This window comes from Eptesicus fuscus, chromosome 6 (assembly GCF_027574615.1).
Source record: "Eptesicus fuscus isolate TK198812 chromosome 6, DD_ASM_mEF_20220401, whole genome shotgun sequence".
NCBI classification, from domain to species: Eukaryota; Metazoa; Chordata; class Mammalia; order Chiroptera; family Vespertilionidae; genus Eptesicus; species Eptesicus fuscus.
Genome location: NC_072478.1, coordinates 255,001 through 277,746, shown reverse-complemented (window position 1 = coordinate 277,746; position 22,746 = coordinate 255,001). Strand labels below are relative to the sequence as shown.

The 22,746-nt window shown below is 44.6% G+C and overlaps 1 protein-coding gene across 1 annotated transcript in view; it reads left to right on the top strand.

The window, feature by feature from the left end:
• Window positions 1-22,746, top strand: part of ZGRF1 (zinc finger GRF-type containing 1) — a 59,795-nt gene that overhangs the window by 7,454 nt on the left and 29,595 nt on the right. Inside the window, exons 5-10 of the mRNA XM_054718296.1 lie at window positions 23-2,228; window positions 9,421-9,494; window positions 12,910-12,975; window positions 15,914-16,099; window positions 19,630-19,737; window positions 21,980-22,138. Of these exons, the coding sequence (XP_054574271.1) occupies window positions 23-2,228; window positions 9,421-9,494; window positions 12,910-12,975; window positions 15,914-16,099; window positions 19,630-19,737; window positions 21,980-22,138 (2,799 nt within the window). The remainder of the gene's footprint in view (window positions 1-22; window positions 2,229-9,420; window positions 9,495-12,909; window positions 12,976-15,913; window positions 16,100-19,629; window positions 19,738-21,979; window positions 22,139-22,746) is intronic.

The window sequence follows — 22,746 nt, the reverse complement described above, 5'->3', positions numbered from 1 at the left end:
ATAATTGTTTTAATATTTTTAGGGTTTTCAAGGTCCACGGCGAGAGCCAAAGAAAATGGTTACTACGGATAATGGCGAATCAGCCGCATCACTTGAGGCTGCAGCCCCTGGCCCTGCTCTTCTCTCTCCGTCCTCGAGCACGCCTCTGTTTTCTGCTGCTGGCAGGAAGGACGTGAGCAGCCTGCCAGCAGACCGCAGGAGCATTGTCGTCCGCAGGGACAGCGGGAGGAGTGGCCCGCCGGTGTCTCCCGTTGGCTCTGCCCCCTCCTCCAGGAGTGACCCCGAGAGGCTGAGGGAGGAGGGTCATCTTTGCTCACCTGTCAGTTCTGCAGTCAAGGCCGCCATTTCTTTACTGCCTGACGAGCCCACGAAAGGACATCTCTTGGCACCTCGCTGTTTAGGAGTCACACAAAACATCAGGAGCAAAGCACAGATCCTAGCTCTTCTGAAGTCCAAGCCAGCCAGTATGTCTGAGGAAGTGGACGCTGAGATGTCAGGACATGTCCCTCAAGTACAACCACAAGGAAGCTTACAAATGCCTACTAAACCAAAGTGCTTCGTTGAACAGGGAGCGGGTGCTGCGGGGAGAACAGGAAGCGTACAGCGCCGGCGCCCATCAGAAAGCACGGGGAGCGGTGACAGCCGGTGGGCCGTGTGCTTATCCTCACAGCCCTCACCTGCTCCTTCCACCGCCGCTGGAGATGAGCTAGCAAGGAAGGCCCAGGCTCAGGGAGATGACGTCAAGTTAAATCTGAGAGACTTTTGGGGACAAAACAGGATCCAGTTATTCGAAACAGGTGTTGAAAATGTGGAACAGTTCAATGGAGACAAGCTGATAGACGATGCTGATTCATCCTGGGATCAGGAAGTAAAGTTGGAAATTCCCTCATTCAGTGAAAGCTTATCTGTTACCTGTGACAATTTGGGAAAGGATGGCTTAGTGTCAGGATCTGACATGCAAGGAAATATTCAAATGCCTGTTAATCAAAATGACCAGGTGTGCGTAAAAAGATTCGTTCTTACCAGAGAAAATGCTCAGGAGATAGATACGTGTGGGACGCCAGCAAGGGAGTATAAACAAGCATTGTCTCACCTGCCAGAATCCAAACGTCTACAACTTGAATCTTCCCGGAGTGACAGCTCTAAGATCTCTGAAGCCGTCCCTGACACGTTTTCTAGGGCTAATGCTGACAGTGAAAGTCTTAGTATTCATGGACCCGGGAGTAATGTAACACAGCCAGTTTTGGAGGTAAATTTTAATCTGAACAATTTTGAAACCAGTGACACGGAAGAGGAATCCCAGCAAAGCAACAAAATGTCCCAGGACCCTGAGGATTGGGAAAGGGAGGCCTTGGCTGATGCCTGCAGTTCAGGGGTGCAGAGGAGATGTGAGGGTGTGCGCTGTGAGGAGGATGACGGTGCACCCTTGCCTCTCTTAATGCCTATTGGAGGTAAACCTACAGAGCCGTTTCCTACCCCAGAGACCCTGCCGTCACAGCTTTGTGGTACAGCTGGACCCACTGGAGATGAAGTAGCCGGGCGTAGTGACTCCACTGCAGGGTGGGCCGATGATGTGTATTCAGGTAATGAAGCTGTTAATAGCCCTATCCAAAAGGTCAGAAGTAACTGTGATTTTGCTTCACTCCCGAATAAATCTAAAGGTATAAATTCAAATTTATATATTCCTCATTTTTTAAACTTAGACCCTAATCAAACTCCTGAAAGCAACCTATTTTCAGAACAGACTCAATCTCAGCCTTTTTTTATGGGATGTGACTTAGATACAAATGATGAACAGGTTTTAATGTCAACATCTGGCAGTGACGACAGTATCCCACGATTAAATGCCAGTCAGAGTCACTTTGACGAATGTATTGCTCTTGATAAGTCAAACCCCCAAGTTTCCAATCCTTTGTTTTACCCTCTGGGAAGAAAGCATTCTATTTCCAAAGACACAGGAGCACATAATCCTGAATGTGAAGATTTGGGAGGGATTCCAAGTTTACCCCATGACCGTGTTGAAGTAGATACTGCTGGAGCAAGCAGACAGTACTGGAATCGTCCTAGGAATTCTTCAGAACTTTCTGGATTAGTAAATAGTATTTCCCTTTTAAAGTCATTGTCTGAACACAGTACAGCTTTAGAAGGCTTGGAAGTGTTGAAAAAGAAAAATTCTGCCTTTAAACAACAAGGAACACTGGAGACACTGCCAGAGAGCAGCCCTGAAGGTCAGAATGGCATGTCTGGTTTGGATTGTTCTCTTTAGAGTTTAAAGGGTGAGGAGACCCTTGCTCAGGAGGCTACAGTAAGGAATTACATAGTATTCAAATAGGTAATACATGTCCTTGGTAACCGTTCCAATAGAGGGTAATACGGGCTGAGAGGAGAACACTCCCTCAGCCCGCTCAGTGCGGTTTCCGCCAGAAGGGTCCTCCGCATGTCTGAAGACACATGTAAGCAAACATGTGTGTGTTGTAGGCCATTCCTGACCTACATTTTTGGACATGTGCTAGGAGCTACTATTCTTAAAAAGTCATGAGGTTATAGTAATTATTAATTCCACTTCTACACCTTAGGGTTCTCTTTCCTCCATTCCAGAATGTGTTCCATTGTTCCCACAGGGAGAAAAGGCCAGGTTCCAGCCACGTCAGTCTATTCACTTCCACAGTTCCACACCAAATGGCTTCCAGGCTCCACACCGGTGTTATTGCAGCACAAAATCCTTTGCAGTTTTTTTTGTTTTTAGACTATAGCCTCCTGTGAGTACAGAGTTGAGCATTATGTTCAGTAGTTGCTTGGGTTCCTTTTTTCTCTTCTGGGTAATTATGTTATTCAGTATAAATATAGTAAGTTCATTGTTTATATTCAGTAGGAAGGTTTTTTTGGCCATCCTTTTTGCTTTATTTTTATTTCTATGTAAAATATTGACCTGGTTCAAAAGTCAAAGCCATATGAAGGCGTGTGCTCCTTCCTTATGCCTTCCACCCTTCCCGTGCTGCTGCTGTAGGTAGCCTCTATGTCATACCCGTGCCTCCTTTTGCAAACAGACAGCTCCACAGGATCTTATTGTCCTTGTTCAATGGAAGCACTGCACTCTGTATTCGTTAGCACCTTGCTTCTCACCTGGCAGTGCCTCCTGGGAGTCACACATCCATAGGCCTCATCGTTCTGTTTACAGCTCTGCGGCTCCTGTGTGGATGGCCATCATTTATGAAACCAGTCTCTGGTGTTTTCTGTCACAAATAATGTGACAATAAATCACCTTATGTGTCAGGGACCAGCCTGACAGGTTGAACCGGGCTGAGGTAGGGAGGTGGGATTTGAGAAAAGAAAGAATCAGAGAAACAAAAGCAAGAGAAACAACAGTGGGGTCAGGAGGTCCAAGAACTCTCGAGAATTTCTTGGCAATCTTTATTAGCAGTACAATGCTTTTTATACATAAGACACTAAGCAGGGAATCAATCAAAAGGAAAACATTCTTTGTTTCTCTAAAATCACTACTGGAGGGATAAGTTGAAGGACAGGTTCTTGTTACAATAAATCTCACTAATTGGATACATATTTCTTGGTAAGCCATGGAAGTAGCTCTTATCCTACTGATAGCAGTCATATAAACAAACCCTGGGAAAGCTTTGTAGGCAGGGGTTGCTCTCGTTATACTGATTAGTTGCTATCCAAACAGGCCTGGGAAATCTGTGTAGGTAGGGTGCCAGCTTTGCTAGCCCCTACAGGTGCAAGGACCGTGTCATCTTATATCCCGCTCCCCACAGATCCCCCTTCTCTGTCTTTTAGGCTACTAATAATAAAAGTGAAATTTAAATATTAATAATAAAGCTCTAATATTAAAACAGTTATAAAAAATGCCAATGTAAAATTAAATTATATATATGTTATTATTTTCAAAACTTGAATGTTAAGAACAAAACTCTGGCTATTAAATAATAAAACAATAAGAGAGAAATCAAAACTATGGACATATTAACATTTTTAGCTACTAAATGAAAGTCTCTTGTGCTGCTGGTGTATATTTACTTACAGTCTTTGTTTGGCTGCGCAAAACTTTGCAGAAGACTGGCAGCTAATAGATGCTAGCATGAGCAGGAACATGGTTGAAGAAGTAGCTTCAGCTTCTTGCTTTTCTACAATCTGCTGTACTTTAGTCGTTAACTTCTTTAGATGACTCTATGTTGGCACCTCAGTCCCTTGCGTAGCTTTTAGTTTTCTTCTTTCTCCGCTTTGCTGTCATTAGGGTAGTACTTAGTTCTTTTTGAGTGAAGGGACACAGGAGCTTCTGAGTCCATTGTGGTGATAACACGTAACTCTCCGGCACCTGAATTGGCTGTATTACTCCTTCTGGAAAGATATAAAACACAACCTCTTCCCCACATTATTACTGAATCTGATAAAACTCTTTTCTGGTTTATGCTTCCTTCTGCCTAGTTGACTCGGTGGAGGCTAGTGTACAGGAGGCCTGATGCCTTTCACCTGCTGTACGATCCTCTGTATTATAGTTCAAAAATTTTTTAAAGTTTACAAAGCATGACTGAGCTTCTCTTGAGGTGACTCATAACATCTGTCTCTCCCTTTTTTGTTTTTTAGTAAATAATTTTAAGAGTATGATTGGTTCTTTCTATAATTGAGTGATATTCTTCTGCTAGATATTAGGTTTAAGTCCTTGGGGATAGACAAGGCCTTAGTAACTTTGTTAGAATACTTAATTAAATTGCTTATAAAGACATTGGCTTTTCTGTAAGCTAAAAACCTTGATTATAATTTAATAAGCTAATATATTTAAGTAATTAAAGTAGATATCTTTATTTAAAATAAAGTAAATTACGTCTGATTTTATAAACTGTAAATGTTGCCCTGCCTCTAGCTTAATGTAGGCGGCTATATGAAGTTAGGTAGTAAATGGTGGCTTTTATTCTGTTTCTAGATTTTATTTGTATTTAATTATTTAAACACTAGTTTCTTATGAAACTTAATTTATATGAGATCTTGATTATATTTTAAAAGGCTAATTTATAAAGTCTGATATTTTATTGGTCTGATCTAAGAGTATGGCTATATTTAAGAAATATATTGTTTTTGCCCTTCTTATAGGCAAAAACCTTTATAACATTTAATATATATGTATAAGTAAAATATATTAATTTTTACTTGATAAAGCTTTCCATGTGAAAAAGTATCCAAAAGTAAACCAAAAGTATCAAATGGTTTAATTAAAAAAAATTTCTTTTAAGAGAGAACATACTTTTGAACATTTCGGGGCCCAATGAAATGTTCAAAAATCACTCTGTCTTGAAATAACTTGGAAAGATTAAATATATATGCATATATTTATATATATGCTTTAAAAATTATATACCTAAATTATCTTAAAGAACATCAATTATATTTAAACTGGATTATAGAATTAATCCTCTTTTTAAAATTAGACCAATAACTAATATATTTTGAATCCCTAATTATTAGAGAAAACATAACATTTTATTTTCTCAAAAACATATTTTTATATTTTAGGTATTTAATTACTATAATTATATAACTTTTCTTAATATGTACTTTAAACCTTTAGAGCTTGTAAGTCAAACATCTAGCAGTTCTTTGATTAATAACACTTTTATATTCTTAAGAATAAATTTCTAAAACATAAGATATAATCAATTAATAGATTTAATTTTGTCCTCTAGATTTTTCTTATGAGGCAAATTTAAACTTTGCTTTTTATTTGCCAGTAGCTCTGCTGGGGGAAGGGCATCTACCCCTTCCTCTATTAACAAAGGGCGTAGCCAGTTGTCTGGGCTACTTAGATCTTTATAACTAATATATTATATTTTAACAATTTCTGAGATTTAAATCCAATTCTAATTATTTTAAAGCATTTACTTTGGATAAATTCTATAACAGAGATAAATTTACTTATATTCTTGAAGGCTTTAAAAGTTAACTTTTTAACACCCTTTATTAGTATTTTAAAAACAACTCTTTATTATGGAAATTCGAATCTTGTTGCTGGAATTAGCTTGAATTTCTTTCAAGAAGACTTTTTCCCCGTTTTCTTAGGAAAAAGAACTAGTTCTGGGTTTTTCATTTCTGTAGCCCTTGTAAAGAGTTAAGTCTAGTTTAAGACCTATCTAATATCCGAAATCGGAACGTTTGCGCATTTTGCCTTATACCAGTTTTCTCTTTACAAGTGTACAGATATCCCAGACGTATTTCTAAATTTTTTAAAAACCTTTTTATGGCGAGAAAGGAAACTTTAAATTAGCATACTGGGAGAGTGGGCTTCTATATTGAATCGCCACGTGTCTCTCCCTTCCCCCACATCCTGCTTACTTCAGGGGAAGCATCAGCAACAGATCTGGCCGAATTTCTTTTTATGCTTAAGAGATAGATAGATCTCAAATTTTTTCTTTCTTTTTCACTTTCTGAAGTAATAACTTATACCCAGTTTGGCCAAGATTTGCATTTCCCTGCTAGGTCTCTTATAATTTTTAAATAAGGCATTAAGTAATCTTATTGCAAGTAATCTTATTGTGGGAGAGCAACTAGCCCTGCCCTCTTCTGCCACTCCTGAATCTCTCCGCACCAGAGGCGGCTTCAGCAGTGGAGTTTCACTTATTACAGATTTTAAATTCCATACACACACTAAGATTCTAATTTGAACAAGTAACAACATTATTCTGTGATCACATAGACTTCAACATTTGCCTCTAAAGGGCATTTTCTCTAAACTCTACTTGTCTCATGTTTTACTCCCGACTATTCAAAAAGTTGCTCCTCCCTTACCTTAACGAGTGCACTCTTTTTCCGGAGGAGATCCTCACCGTCTTTGTCCCAAGTCCTCAGTTCCATGTCCGGGCGCCATTTGTCAGGGACCAGCCTGACGGGTTGAACCGGGCTGAGGTAGGGAGGTGGGATTTGAGAAAAGAAAGAAAGAAAGACAGGACAGCGGGATTCGGGAGGTCCACAAGCTCTCGAGAAGCTGTGGCGACTTTTATTAGTAATACAGTGCTTTTTATGCATAAGACACTAAGCAGGGAATCACTCACAAGGAAAACATTCTTTGTTTCTCTAAAATCACTACTGGAGGGATAAGTTGAAGGACAGGTTTCTTGTTACAATAAATCTCACTAGTTGGATACATATTTCTTGGTGAGCCATGAAAGTAGCTCTTATCCTACTGGTAGCAGTCGTATAAACAAACCCGGGGAAAGCTCTGGAGGCAGGGGCTGCTCTCGTTATACTGATTAGTTGCCATCCAAACAGGCCTGGGAAATCTGTGCGGGTAGGTGCCAGCCTTGCTAGCCCCTACAGGTGCAAGGACCGTGTCAGCTTACAGCCCGCTCCCACACTTATGTGTCATTATAAGTCTGTGGTATTTCTGCATATTGTTGGAAGTATGCAAATACGTAGCAGTGGGGTTGCTGGGTGGAAATGTCTATAAATACTTCACAATCACACCATTTATACCACCACCCTCCCGTGTGTATGGCAGCGCCTGTTTCTCCACAGCCTCCAGTCTAATGGGTGAGAAGTGGCATTTCAGTGCACTTACATTTGTGTTTCTATTACTACAAAGGAAATGGATCCACTTTTCATATATGTAAGCAGCATTTGTATATATATTTTTTTCATGTCTTACCCCTTGTCAGATTTTTAATGGTGGTTTTTCTTGTTGATTTATACATGTTCTTTATATATTATGTATTAGCCCATTACCTGTGATATACCTATGCTGTAAATATTTTCTTTCAGTATATCATTGGTCTTTTTACTTTGCTTATGGTATGTTGCCAACAATAGTATTTTAAAAATGAAATAATACAGAACATTAGTAAATACAGTAAGTATTAAGTACACCTGAATGTGAATGGTGTACTTTATGATACTCAAAGAAAAGTTAAAATTGAACTCTTAGTTGGCTAGTTCAAGGAATTGATTAGAAAAATAGGAATAAATTATTATAACTGCTAAATGTTTCTTTAAAATGTAGTTAAATTTGATGATGATCATTACAGTTTGTTTTCTAAAAAATTAAAAATCAGGGAAAAGCCTGAAAAATAAATCTGGGTAGATACAATTATATAATGCCGTAAGGATATAAATTCCTACTATGAAGATTTAAGAATTTTAGAATTTAATTTTGGGAAGTCTCTATTTTCCTCATCAAGGTGGAAAAAAGGGTCCCAGTCATTCTCTTTATGTGCAGTAGTTATGTTACATAAAGTCAATGCAAACACTTAGTGACCGATGAGCCATACCTTTCAGGGGAAATACAGGATTAGGTTCCTTCAGACCTCAGGTCAGAACATTGTCATGAACCCATTAATACAAAGTCCTGTGTTAGTGTGTTAAAGGCCCTGTAATTTACATGGTTGATTCATTAACATCGAAGTCATAGCCAACAGCACTATGATAAAAATTGGAAAATAGACCAGGAGAAAGACACTGTTTACAGTAGAAGAGCTGAAACAAGAAGTCAAAATGCTAATTTAGAATTGTTTTCCTGGGTGAAAATGGTAAAGGAAAAACAGTTTTTATCCAGTGCCTTTTTACTAGTAAGAATCCTTACCTGAGGACATGCTTAGAGAGAGAGAGAGAGGCATGGGTGGGAGAGAAACATTAATCGGTTGCCTTTCTGTATGGTCCTGACCAGGATCAAACCCTAACCCAGGCCTGTGCCCTGACTGGGAATGGAGCTGGCGACCTTTTGGTGCCCTGGACGACATTCATCCAACTAAGCAGCACTATTGGGTGTCCAGTTCCTTTTCACAGCTCTTTCAATAAACAGCTTCAAGTTCTACAATCCACTTATTTTTGTTTCATTTAATGTATTTGTTTCATTTAATGTTTTCAACAGGAAAATAATGAAACATGGCTAAAAATGAAGTTATAGCTATGCTTTTTTTTTTTGTTTTTGTTTTTACAATGATAAACACTTTAAAATGATAGTCTTCTTGGTGTATTTCATAGAAATTGAGGTGATTGAGCATGCACATTTTAAGAAAAAAGTTCCATTTTTAAGCAGATAGCCATCTGCACAGCTGGCGTTTTCGTGTCTTCGGGGCTCAGCTGCAGTGTTCCTCCCCATTGGAGGTCTTCCCATCGTGTCTCTACAGCCGCTCTCATACTTCATTGATGGGAACCTTTGTAGCTCAGTCTGACTGCTGGTTTATTTACTTTCCGTGTCCCTCCCTTTCTGAGGGACCTTGTTTGTCACTGTTTGTCCAAGGCCTGGCACACTGGGCATAGACAATCAGTGAAGATTTTTTTAACAGATATCAAGACATTGCCACATCTTAAAATTTAAATTTTATTCCTTGTTTCATTCAGTTTTAGAAATAAGTTTTAAGAAAATGTTAGAGCACTGCTGTATGTATGTTGAGTAAAATCATCGGGCATTGTCTGTTACAGCCGGGAAGCCATTGATTCCAGTAGTTTCGCCAGCCATTCCACAGTTTCCTCATCTGAACCAGGATTCTCAACTGGTACGTTACTTTTTCTATCACCATATTTTATTTTGATATAGAATGTTCTGTAGTTATAATGAGATTATAAAATACAGAGAATCCCAAGCTAATCTAGGTTCATGACCTCACCTTGTATCTCAGTAATAATGTTTTCATCCCTCGGCCAAAAGAAATACCCAGCAGTTCACTTATTGTATAGTTGGTGTCCTAGTAACTTAGTAGGCATTTTTCTTTTTCCTTTTCCATGTTTTATTGAGATATGATTGACATGTACCATTGCATTAGTAGGAGGAATGCAAGATAATGTGGTACATGTGTACATTGTGAACTGATTACCATAAGCGTTTTATTTTTGCATAGACACAGTTTCTAATGGAATGTGTGCACTTGGGCACTGCACAGCTGCTCAAACCTGGGACCAGGTTAGATTTCTTGCTCCACATTGATTCCCGCATGGGAACTGATACTTATCATAGCAATTTCCTAAAACCCAGCTTCACACGAGTGTGATGTCATTGAAAGAAATGACGTGAGATCTGACCTTGAGTTAGTTTTCTCAGTGTCTGCCATGTCAAGTGACACTGTACTTCGCTCAAATGTAAAACATCTGCAGAAGCCCAAAGGATGATTATGGGAACCTTGGCAGTAACATAAAAATACCTGCACTAGCCAGGATGAATCGAAGTTCTGGAATTAGTCATCTAGATCAGCGCTCTCAGTGGGGCCCTCAGGACCTTTGGGGGACAGTTCTTTCATTACATGGCACTGCTCTTCCGAGCAGACACTGAGAACAAAGGTGAAATGTTCCACTTGTCCCCGTTTTGTATTTTACTCTGGTTTTCATGTTGTTGGTCTTTTTTCTTTTCATCTGGATTTCCCTCCCTTTTTTAAATACAGAGTTAATTATTAACATTTCCAGCTTTTTGGGGGCCTATTTTTAAAAATATGGTTAGATTGATTTGTACACATAGTACCTATATCCTTTCCATCCTCACATTATTAAAAACTTTAAAAATATCTTTCTTCCTTTAAAGAGAATTTTTATTTTATTTTTAATTGATTGATTTTAGAGAGAGAAATGATTTGTTGTTCCACTTACCCATGCACTCACTGGCTGCTTCCTGTATGTGTCCTGACTGGAGATTGAACCTGAAACCTAGGCATGTTGGGACAACACTCTAACCAACTGAGGTACCTGGCCAGGGCCATAAATATCTTTCACAGGTTATTTAGCATCTCATCCTGTGGTTGCCCTATGCTTTGGACAAACAGTTCACTATTTTTGAACATTTTGATTATAGCAAGCATGTCAAACTCTTAGCCCCCGCGCCACATGTGGCCCACAACGAATATTTTTGCAGCCCAGCCAATATAACAGTATATAAGAAATGTTTTAATAAAAATTTCATAACTTAATTTTTACAATATCCTGTTATACATAACAGGCCCAGTGCACGAAATTTGTGCACTCAGGGGGATCCCTCAGCCCAGCCTGTGCCCTCTTGCAGTCTGGAAGCCCTCAGGGGATGTCCGACTGACTTGGGGAGTGAGCCTAAGCCGGCAGTCAGACATCCTTAGCGCTGCCATGGAGGCAGGAGAGGCTCCCGCCACCGCTTCTGTGCTCCACCAGCTGTGAGCCCGGCTTCTGGCTGAGCGGCACTCCCCCAGTGGGAGCGCACTGACCACCAGGGGGCAGCTCCTGCATTGAGCTTCTGCCCCCTGGTTGTCAATCTGCTGTTTGGTCATTTTGCATATTAGCCTTTTATTATATAGGACTAGAGGCCCGGTGCACAAATTTGTGCACCAGTGGGGTCCCCTGGCCTGGCCTGCAGGATCAGGCTGAAACTGGCTCCCCGACATCCCCCGAGGGGCCCCGGATTACGAGAGGGTGCAGGCTAGGCCAAGGGACCCCACCAGTGCACGATCAGAGCCAGGGAGGGATGCGGGGGTTGGCCAGCAGGAGGGCTTTAGGGCGTGTCCAGCCTGTCTCGCTCAGTCCCAATCAGCCATACCCCAGAAACAAGCTAACCTACCAGTCGGAGTGTCTGCCCCCTGGTGGTCAGTGCATGTCATAGCAACTGGTCAACCAGTCAACTGTCTGCCCCTGGTGGTCAGTGCACGTCATAGCGAGCATTTGAGCAGCCTTAGCATATCATTAGCATATTATACTTTGACTAGAGGCCCAGTGCATGATTGAATCATGCACGTGTAGGGTCCCCTACACACTTTCGCTTTCGATCGCGGGGGAGCTGGGTGCCTGTCCACCGGTGCACCAGGCCTTTCAGAAGCCTCCGGCATGGCGGAGGCTTCTGAAAGGCCTGGTGCCGGAGCACACAGGCACCCAGCTCCCACGCTTTTGATGGTCTGCGGAGGGACGTGAGCTCACTGCCCCAGAGGCCCCTTCTGTTCCGCAGCACAGCCATGGCGCAGACGCTGAGCTCGCGCCGCCGGCCCAATCGGCTACCCCAGCCACCCCAAGTCCCGCCCCCTGTGCCTCCCTCTGGCCCAATCGTGGACGTAGCGGAGTAATGGTAATTTACATATTACCATTTATTAGGTAGGATTGGTTGAACAGATGACTGGACACTTAGCATATTAGGCTTTTATTATATAGGATTATTAATAATGAACTACAATGTTCACTAATGACTGATTACTAAAATGTTGCATTCATTTGCCTTATGCGCCTTACACGCAGGCGCACCATTTCTCTCCACTAATATCAGCAGCGAATATTTTAGCAGCCGATGGCCACGGCATTAGTCTTGGACTGACTTGTTTGGTGTGCACAACAGGAAATATTTCTCTTTCGGAGAACAAGGAAAATAGGTTTATTTGCGTTATACTTATTAATTTGTGCAGTTATTCAGTGTCTGGTAAATTAATGTTCAAGAAAAATATTTTTATTAAAATGTTTTTTTATGTTAACGATGACTCATTTATTTCAGCCCTTTGTATTCAGCATGTCTCTATTGAAATAAACCTACGTTTCTATGAAAATGGAAGCTTTTGTTTTTTGCAGCCCATACAAACTTAAACCTTGTTTATTTGGTCCATGTTAGCCTTTAGGTTTGACACGCTTGATGTACAGCATTACTTTAGTAAAGGTTTTTACACACAAATCATTGTTTACATTTAAGTTATTTTCTGAGATTGGATTCCCAGAAGTGTAACTAACCTGAAAGGCTAAGAACAATTTTCCTAAGTTCTTGATATAAATTGTCAAATCTAAAAATCTTACTGTTTACAATATGAATATTTAACTTCACATTCATCAGTACTGTTGAAATCTTTTAAAATTCTTGCAGTGTGAAAGTAGTCTTTAGTCAAATTTAGTTGTTATTCATTTGATTATTGTGGTGTTCTCACATTTATGTCTGAAGTTTGTGTGCTGTGTGTAACTTGCTGTTGCCTTTGGTTTCTCTTATAATAGTGTTCTGCGCCCATGATGGTGAGAGAAAGTGACGTTGACCAAAGTGGACCGCTGCAGTCTCTGCAGGCGAGTTAACTTATAAAACGCAACGTTGCCAGAGTTACATTTGTGCGTGTGGACGTGGTGTATAATTTTATGTTTGTCTTTTACACTGTCAGTTTTCAAACTTACTTGTAAGTAGTTACCGGTCATACTCACTTAGCTGAACCTGCTGTCTTTGGTGTAAATGCCCCATGTTGTCTATAGGGTGAGGGAAATAGCCAGTCCTTTTCATTAAGCTAATTTTGCAAACACACAAGCATCACCTGATCCACTCATCGTCATTGGCGGTTACAGCTGCACTCACAGCTCTGCTGCCTGAGACCACGCGGGACAAACAAACGCGTGCTGTGTGACTCGGTCACTTATCACCGTATCTGATAGGGTCATAGGCAGTCAGCAGTTGCATCATATAACTTACAAGTGATCACATTCTTGTTGGTTTTTTCCCACTGGAAAAAATAGGGTTTAAACTTTTTCAAGGACAGTTATTACCAAGTGTAAACTGCAAATAAACACCATCACTGTATTTTTCTCCAGAATAGGTTGCCATTTAAGATATGTATATATGTTTGGTTTTAGAGAGAGAGGAAAGGAAAGGAGAGAAACATCAATTGGCTGCCTCTACTGGAGATCGAGCTAGAAACCTAGGCATGTGCCCTGACTGGGAATCAAACCGTGACCTTTGGCGACACTCAACTGCTGAGCCACATCAGCCCCATATTTTTTTTAGAAATCTGTTGTAATCTCACAGTCATGGGAAAGGTCTTATAGTCTTTCAAAGTAAAATTTTAATCTTTATTTCTGTAATTACTTTTCTTACTACACTCATTACAGCTGTCTTGAAATTAAAATGTTGCCAATATCTTGTCTTTTTTGGTTGCTAGATGATTCCTTCTTTAAATAAACTGTTATACTGTTTATAGTTTTTTCTCCTTTAATTTCATACTAATCTTGGAATTAAATAATTCTCATTAACATCAGCTTTAGGTTTGATGACTGATTTATACTGTACCCAGTAATTTTTTCTAGTGTTAAAGGTTCAATTAAAGTTTTAGAATCAGGATTTTCCCATGCATTTTAAGGTTAACTAGCATGGTACCTCCTCTGTAGAGAACCCCTTTGCCAGGGGTGGCTTGTTACATGTCTAGGGAGAAAGAAGCAAGATAGAAATGACAAGTGTATTTCAAAGGGCAAACTTAACTTTCAGTTTTGGAGCATTTTCCCATCAAACTCATGAACACACTGACTGGTCTTTCATTCTAGTCCTTTTCCTTGGGAAGCGGAGAAGAGACCATTTTTCCAGCTGTTACTTCTACACAAATAGAAAGAACACCCTGGGACCCTCAGGTAAACTTGTGAAGAACATTGATTTTCTAACTGAATGCGTTTTCCTGCGGTTTTGACAGCCTTTAGATTCTTATAGGCAGAGGTTGGTGAGCGTAATGAGTGCCCCTGGGTTTAAGAGTAAGAGAGACGAGAGGGTTCTGACCCGTGTTTGGTCTTGAGCCCTCTCTGTGTTCCCAGTGCCCTAACCGGTGCGTGTGCATAGGAGGCCCGAGGGGCTGGCCGGGAAGGGCTGTGAAGTGCAGTTAATGACAGTTCTTCACAGCCGTGACCTGTAGCGCCCACACGGCTGACGTGGCACACGGGGGCCCATAGCCCAGCGCTGGGGGCGCTGGAGAGGCAGCATCCCCGCCTGGCCTCCGGCTCACTCTGCTCCTCACCCAGCGACTCCAGGAGCGGGAGCCACAGGCACCAGAGAACACGGCCTGTGTGCCGTGGGGACGGGCCTTCACCCAGCACAGCAGGCTTTGTACATTGGGATGTGTATTTTTAACATTCAGAGTAATGTTTTCAACAACAGTCCTGGGACATTTTAGATTTGATTTTCCTTACAAATGTGTGACTTAGAATATTCATTTTTAACTAGGAGAATATTCATATGCCTCATGGTCATTTTGTTCATTTATCAGTTAGAAATAAATTCGTCCACCAGGTACATTCCTTCGGCTCGATTAACCCTCTCACTGGCACTTTTCCGGTTCTGAGTGGGCTCGGGCTGGTGTGAAAACGCCAGCGCCCTCTGGGGGCAGCAGAGAAGGCTGCAGCCTGAGAGCCCGTCGCCCGGGGCGCGCCCCCTGCTGTCCCTGCAGCCTGAGAGCCTGCTGCCTCTGTTGGGGTGACGATCAGGCCTTTGCTCTCCGAGCAGGGGATCAAATCTTTGGGAGGCAGATCCTTGGAGTGAAGCCTGATATTTACAAAACTTCAAGAAAAGTGCTCCCTGTGTTCCTTCCCTTTCTGTTGTCGTGTTTCTCGCTGGCCGCCTCTGCCAAGCTTGGTGCGGGGACTTCATGGACACCCGTGAAGCAGAGGGCCTGTCTTCAGGTGCTCCCAGCAGAGCTGGTTCCGGTAGCAGAAACTCGCCGCAGTGACCAGCAGGTCTGCAGTGGGGGGTGAAGGGCAGAGAGAGGGGCAGCCATGTGCTCCTGGCTCAGTTAGCTCATTATGAGTGCAGTTCTGTGTCATAATAAAATTCACACTTGTTGCTGTTGTACTGGAGCCCAGATAAATCAGTGCACTTCAGTTACCTTTAGCAAGTCGTAGGATAAGAGCATTAGTCCCTTCGTCCTCATTTACATTAATAATATTAATAGAGCCCTAACCGGTTTGGCTCAGTGGCTAGAGCGTCGGCCTGCGGACTCGAGGGTCCCAGGTTCGGTTCTGGTCAAGGACATGTACCTTGGTTGCAGGCATATCTCCAGTGGGGGGTGTGCAGGAGGCAGCTGATCGATGTTTCTCTCTCATCGATGTTTCTAACTCTATCCCTCTCCCTTCCTCTCTGTAAAAAACCAATAAAATGTTTTTTAAAAAATAATATTAACAGAAAGCTGACTAGGTATTGTTTTCTCTGTATAATTACATTGTGAAACATATGTGCCTGTTGTTACCAACTTCCCTGTAGCCTGTTGAGTTCCAAGGGCACCAAGTGCAGGGATCTGCGACCAGTGCTGTGATGGTCCGAGGGCACTGCCCGCCGCTGGGGTGTAGCCGGCTCCCGGGTCACCCCGAGCACAACAGCTCCACGGCCGACGCCTGTGCTTGGGCAACCGAGCTGCCTCGCACTTGTGCGAAAGTTGACCTCTTGCAGGTAAAAAGGTTTTTGTTTTTATAATTTTATAATCTTTATTGTTGAAAATATTACATATGTTCTCCTTTTTCCCCCATTGACTCCCTCTAGCCACCCCCCGCCCCAGTAAAAAACTTTTTATAGTTGCATCTCCCAAAATCATTTCCTGTATGTCAGTGCTAAATTTTATAAAGGGAGTATGTTTAAATCTTTGTACAGTTGTAAATTGAAAAGGAATTCAGTAAATTGACAAGAAACATAACTTCTCAAATCAAACTAAATAGGGCAAAAAGTATTTTATTTGAAAGATGTACTGCTTTTGTAGGATCAGGAATTTAAAGGACCACTTTTCACTTCAGAGAAGACGGAATTTATGACAATAGCGTACAGGCAGGTGACATTTGTTTAGCAGCTGGTAGATTTTTTTCTTCTTTTTCCCCCCAAGTATGACACCAAGTCCCTCGCATTGCTACCAGCTAGAAGTCATGCCTGGGGGTATTTGAGCAGTATCTGTTAAAGAGATGTTTAAATTTCCCTTTTTATTTATTTTTTATTTTATTTTTTTAAATATGTTTTTTTTTTTTTTATTGATTTTTTACAGAGAGGAAGGGAGAGGGATAGAGAATTAGAAACATCGATGAGAGAGAAACATCGATCAGCTGCCTCCTGCACACCCCCTACTGGGGATGTGCCCGCAGCCAAGGTACATGCCCTTGACCGGAATCGAACCTGGGACCTTTCAGTCCGCAGGCCGACGCTCTATCCACTGAGCCAAACCGGTTTCGGCTAAATTTCCCTTTTTATTAACCATCACACACGTACAGAAGAAGCACACAGCCCAGGCATGATCTCAGAGCGAACCCACCCTTAGGAAAGAGCATGACCAGCCTCCCAGCAGCCCCCTCTCCCAGTGTTGCTTTTAAAGTTGTATATAAGTAGCAGGCAGTCTTGAAATCCATCGCTGCTGTTGCCTGCGGGTATAGTTACTCGTTCCCGGGGCTGGTGCGTGTGCCATTGTATGAAGGTCCCCAGCCCATCCGTGCCTCAGGTGGCTCATGCCACTGCGAACATCCATGTGCTGTCGTGAACACATGCCCACATGGCATCTCTGTTAGTCACACGATCCAGAAGCGGGATTTCCTGTCTCACTTTTAGGGGACAAGGCCTCCTGCTTCCCTGAGATTGCAGAACTGGTGGGTGGGCGCCCCCAGCTGGACGGCGAGTGAGAGGGGAGGCGACGGGAAATAGGAGCAGGGCCAGGCACACCAAGTCCTGCCTGTGAGGGTAACAGTGTGAGGTTGTCCCTGAAGGGGTGTCAGCACAAAGTCCTGGGACTTGATTTACCTGCCGTGGGGGATCTGATGGGTGAGCAGTGGGAGCAGGGAGCCTGGGTGACAGCGACTTGAAGTGCGGGTTGTATCAGGAAGCGTGCAGAGGACTTGACAGGGACACAGGTGTCATTCAGAGGAGATGTGTGGATGCTGCTGGATTGGATGTGGAGGGTGGGGGGAAGACAGGGAGAGAGACTCTGACTCTGGAGGTGGGGACCGAGGTGGTTCCCAGGTGAGTAAGGGGAGCGATGTCGGTCAGCTCCAGCTGCCGCACAGAGGGCCACAGCCTGCGCGTTTTACACAAATGTATTGCTCACATTTCTGAGGCTGAAGTCCAAGCTCCAGGTTCTGGCTGGTTTGGTTTTTTCTCAAGGACTCCTCCTGCCCACTCGGCGCTCATATGGCCATTCCTTGTGTGTGTGGATGGGGTAGAGGGGGGAGGCACTCATTCTCTCCGATCAGGGCCCCTCACTTAGCCTGTGAGTTCATTTAGCTTTATTACCTCTTACAGGCCCGATTTCCAAATACAGGCACATGTACTTGGTTTCCACATGAATTTGGGGGGTCATACGTCAGCCATGTTAGATTCTTAAAGTGATTGATCTCTGGAAGCGACAACAAAATCAAAGACTTCTAAAGAGTAACAGTGAAGAGGGTGACTGTTGAGGTCTGGGACATATCCCAAAAGGTCACTCATTTGGGAGCAGTACCTTGAAGTTTAGGTCAACGATAGGTCAGCTCTAGGCCTGAGGACGTCACGGGAGCTGCTCAGTCCTTGGTCTTCCTGCCCCGGACAGGACGTCTCGGCCTGAGCCCCTCAGGCTGGACATGATCCTCAGAACAAACCCCATGACCCAGTCAGTTCAAGTCAGAGTCTGTCATGTTTCAAGGAAACCCAACAGGTTTTACGTTCTGTATTTCACTTTCTAGTATTGTTTTTTAAGTAGCAAATAGTGTATTAGTAAGTACTAAGTACATGGTCTGAGTGGCAATCATTTCACTTGAACAGGAGACAGGAATGAAATGAAAAGAATAAATGTGTGCTAATCATCAGAAACTGGGCCTTATGCCCGATTGGTATGGCTCCGTGGTTGAATGTTGGCCTATGAACCCGGAGGTCACTGATCGATTCCCAATCAGGGCACATGTCTGGGTTGCGGGCTCGGCCCCATTGCGGGGAAAGGGGTGTGCAGGAGGCAGCCAATCCATGATTTCCTCTCATCGATGTTTCTTTCTCCCTCCCTCTTCCTCTCTGAAATCAATAAAAATATATTAAGAAATAAATAAATGAACTGTTTCCTCAGGGCCATCAGGAATAAATGCCAAATCGCTCATAGGTCGAATCTCCTCTAGGGCAGTGGTCGGCAAACCGGCTCGCGAGCCGTGGTTTGCCGCTCTGTTGACTAATGAGTTTGCCGACCACTGCTAAGGCATTACCCTTACCCAGAAGTTTTGACTTCAGGTTAAAGACATTAGTACATTATTAAAATGGTTTTTTAAGTGTTTTTCTCTAAGGCAGTGGTTGGCAAACTCATTAGTCAACAGAGCGGCAAACCGTGCCGCAGTTTATCGACCTCTGCTCTAGGGCGTCTGGGCGAGGCCCATAGCCCCCGGGCCTGTGGAATTGTGCAGCTCAGCACCTTCCGACTTGTCTCCTTCCAAACCAATCACTCTTACAAATGCTTGGTTTGGGGTCACTTGGGCTTTTTGCGATCACAGTGTCACCGGTTTGGAAGGTTTTCTGCAGATAGTGTCCGAGTTTGGCACTGCAGGCTCCACTGAGGGCCCAGAGCCCACGACAGCACGTGCGTGTTCAGGAGCAGTGAGCGCCAGCTGTGCCGGAGCGGGTGCCGGCAAGCCAGGCGTCCCGGCACCGCCAGGCGTGCCGTGTGGGCCCTGCCACCGCGGGCCTGGGTCTGCTTACAGCGTGTTCCATCTTGGGGTAGTCGCAGAGCTTCCGGAAAACCGTGTAGTAAAGCGTGTCTCAGAGCAGAGCTGGCGGTCCATGGTTTCAGGGTCCCGCCCTCGGGGCCTTTCTCACTGGCCCGGAGTCCGGTTGATTTGGGTGAGTTTCTTCTGCCCTGTCCCGCGGGAGAGCCTGCCCACTGCACTCCGTCCGCACGGTGTGGCCGAGGCGGCGCCTACCGTGTGGCTCCCTGGCTCGCTCAGCCTGGGGGTGCAGCCGGGCTCCGGTCTGCAGCCTTGTTTCTCTCCGGACAGGTGCCCCCGCCAGCACAGGAGAGCTCAGCACCAAGCCCCGCGTCCGCATTCTCTCTGGGCTCCCGAAACGAGGCCTTCCTGCTAGAAGTCCCCGAGGGGGCCCTGCAAGCAAGACCTTCCCCAGGTGGCCTTTCCTTCCTCTGCCTGCAGAGTTGTTCCAGAAGCTCATGTCTATCTGCCGTTAAAGGAAGCTTTCTGTTTGAGAGCTTGTCACCAACTAAGAACACATTGGACCAGATCCCATGTCATCCTGAAGCCATCCCCGCCTGCCTGCCTGCCTTGGGGCTCTCCTGTGGCAGGTGGCTCTCCCCTCCCTCTGGCACTGGTTCCTCTCAGCTCCTGGGCACCCAGAACCCCAGCGAAAACCCAGAGCCCTCCCGCTGCGGCCCCTTGGGAGTGTCTGGTCTACACACCCGGCATGACGGCTTCCCTCCTCTGCTCTGGGGTCCTGGCAGGCTCAGCCAGCGCTCCAGCTGCTGCTGCCCTGGCGTGCCGGCCTGGTTCCCGCACCCCGACCTCCCTGCGAGTGGCACCGCTTCTCAATAACCCTGCTTTCTGTAGGACCCGCCCCACCCTGTCCTCTCCCTTGATCTCCGTGCATCTTCCTGGTCCTGAAGTTCTGGGGGAGGCGGGCGGTCATGGGCTGTTACTTTGTCGTGGGTGGATGATATGAAAAAGCGTTGCAATGTGCCTGGGTGTTTGGGAGCAGGTTTCGTGGGTGTGGCTGGTAGAGCAAACAGCAGAAGAGTGGTCTGAGACAGGTGAGTGACAGGTGCCTCCGCAGTCCCCCCAGGAGCCTCTGCATTTCCCCCGGCTTCACCTCCGTCACGTTGCTTGATGGCTTATGGAAAGAGTACCATTGGCTCTTCTAGCTTCCCAAGTGAACTCCAGTTTACTTCCAGATCCCAGAAACTGCCAAGGAGGCACGTTATTATCAAGTAGGAAACAGCGCCGTCTGGTAAAACTTCAGGCTTGTATGTTCTCGCACAGCGTTAGCCATCCGTTTATTTATTCAGCACATCACTGCTTTCTACCTTTCCAGGGCTCTATCTGTTACACTCAGCCACAATCTGCCAAAACCAACTCGTATCAATACCAATAGATCAAACTAAAGCTAAAAATCTTTCCCCTTACCGTCAACATATTAATTAGCGAGTGTAATAAATATGTAAAGGAAGTTATAATGACAAGGATAAACGAACCCCAAACTTCAGTCTCTGGAGAGGAACGTAAAGTTGAGGACAATCTAGTCTGGGTTCTCATCCTGAGTGCCAGTTGGTCTTGTTACCTCTGGGCCTCGATGATCTCATCTGTGAAATGGGTGATGATTCCCCTCTTGACTGAAAGTTCTCTGAAAAATTCAGTGACATGTAAATAGAATGTACTAATTGGGGGGAAATCGTTAGCTGAAGGGAAAAAGAAAAAGTTTCAAGTTCATCAACCTTAAAATAGTTTTAGTCTTTTCTTTAAATATGTTTTTAAGATACATTTGTATTGATTTCAGCCAAGAAGGGAGAGGGAGAGACAGAAACACCAACGATGAGAGAAAATCATAGATCAGCTGCCTCCTGCTCGCTCACACCGGGGATAGAACCCGCAACCCAGGCATATTCCGTGACTGTGAATGGAACTGACTTCCTGTCCATGCTCAACCACTGAGCCATTCCAGCTAGGCTCAGAGTCTTTTAATTCATCTTTGAAATCTTTCCTTGAGACTAAAACCATTAAAATTTTATTTTAAAAAGAAATAAAATTAAATGTGATTTTTTTAAAGGCAAGTTAGTATTTTTTGCTGTTTTGTGTAGATACCCACAATTTTTTAGACCCTCTGCAATGACTTAATACACTTCTAAATAATGGCTTTTTTCCAGGAATGGGAAGATTCAGTTCCCCGGAGAGCCAGCACCTTCCAAGGCTTCCTTTATTCAGCACAGCCCGAGCCGCCCTCGTCACTGTGCCCCCCGCTGCTGGGCCCCCTGACGCAGACCCTGGGGCCTGTGCCGCCGCCTGGGGCTGGCCGCCGCCGCCTGCTTCTCCCCCGCTCAGCCGGTGTGCGGAGCCAGCCCTTCCTCCTCCCAGCTCTGGGCCTGAGGACCGGAGGGAAACCCGTTCGTGTCCAGCGTCCATGGAAGCGACCCCAGGGGGTGTTTCACTTCCCCATCAAATGTCTGCTCAAAGCAAGTGGCTGAAATACCAAAGCACCCCCCAGTGTGCCTTGGTGACTCCAAGCCAACCGGAGGCGAGTGTCCCCGACGGCCTCCCTGCCACGGCCACGGGGATGTGTTTTGGTGATGCCGGTGAGGGACGCAGCGGTGCTGGGGACAGTTCCGCAGGCCCCACGCCTCTGCAGAGGGTGAGAGGCGGGCTCCGGCAGCAGCGGTGGCAGGGCGTGGGCACGCGGGACCTTGTTTGCGGGAGGAAAGCACCGTCTTTGAGGCTGGAGTCTGCGTCCGAGGCCGAGGACGTTCGGGAGGTGCGGGAAGAGGCTGCGAGCGCCGCAGGCTCACAGGTGAGGGTGTGTCCTGGTTTCAGCAGAGAAAGGGGTTACCCTCGGAGCCGGGGGCTTTGTGGTTTTGTTTTCCATACACCTGCTTTGATTTAAGGTCTTCTTAGCAGTTGTGAGTGTTAAGTGAAGTTCCACATTGGGAAGCGTCTGGTGCAGCATTTAGCCATAGTGAGTTCTTTTTTTTTAATATGTTTTTATTGATTTCAGAGGGGAAAGGAGAGGGAGAGAGAGATAGAAACATCAATGATGAGAGAGAATCATTGATTGGCTGCCTCCTGCAACCCTGCCCCCCCAACTGGGGATCGAGCCCGAAACCTGGGCATATGCCCTGACCGGGAATCGAACCGGTGACCTCTTGGTTCCTGGGTCGACGCTCAGCCGCTGAGCTACACCGGCTGGGCCACAGCGGGTTCGTAACCGTTGGTCTGACTGTTCCGCGCCACCCGCAGTACTGCCATACTGTGACTATTTTACTCAGCTCCGTCCGCTGATCGGATCATCATTGAGGTAAAGGTGCATCTCACACATGTGAGCGATTCTTTTGTTTTTTTCTTTTAAGATATCTTTTTTGAGGGAAGAGAGAGGGAGAGGGAGAGGGAGATAGACACATA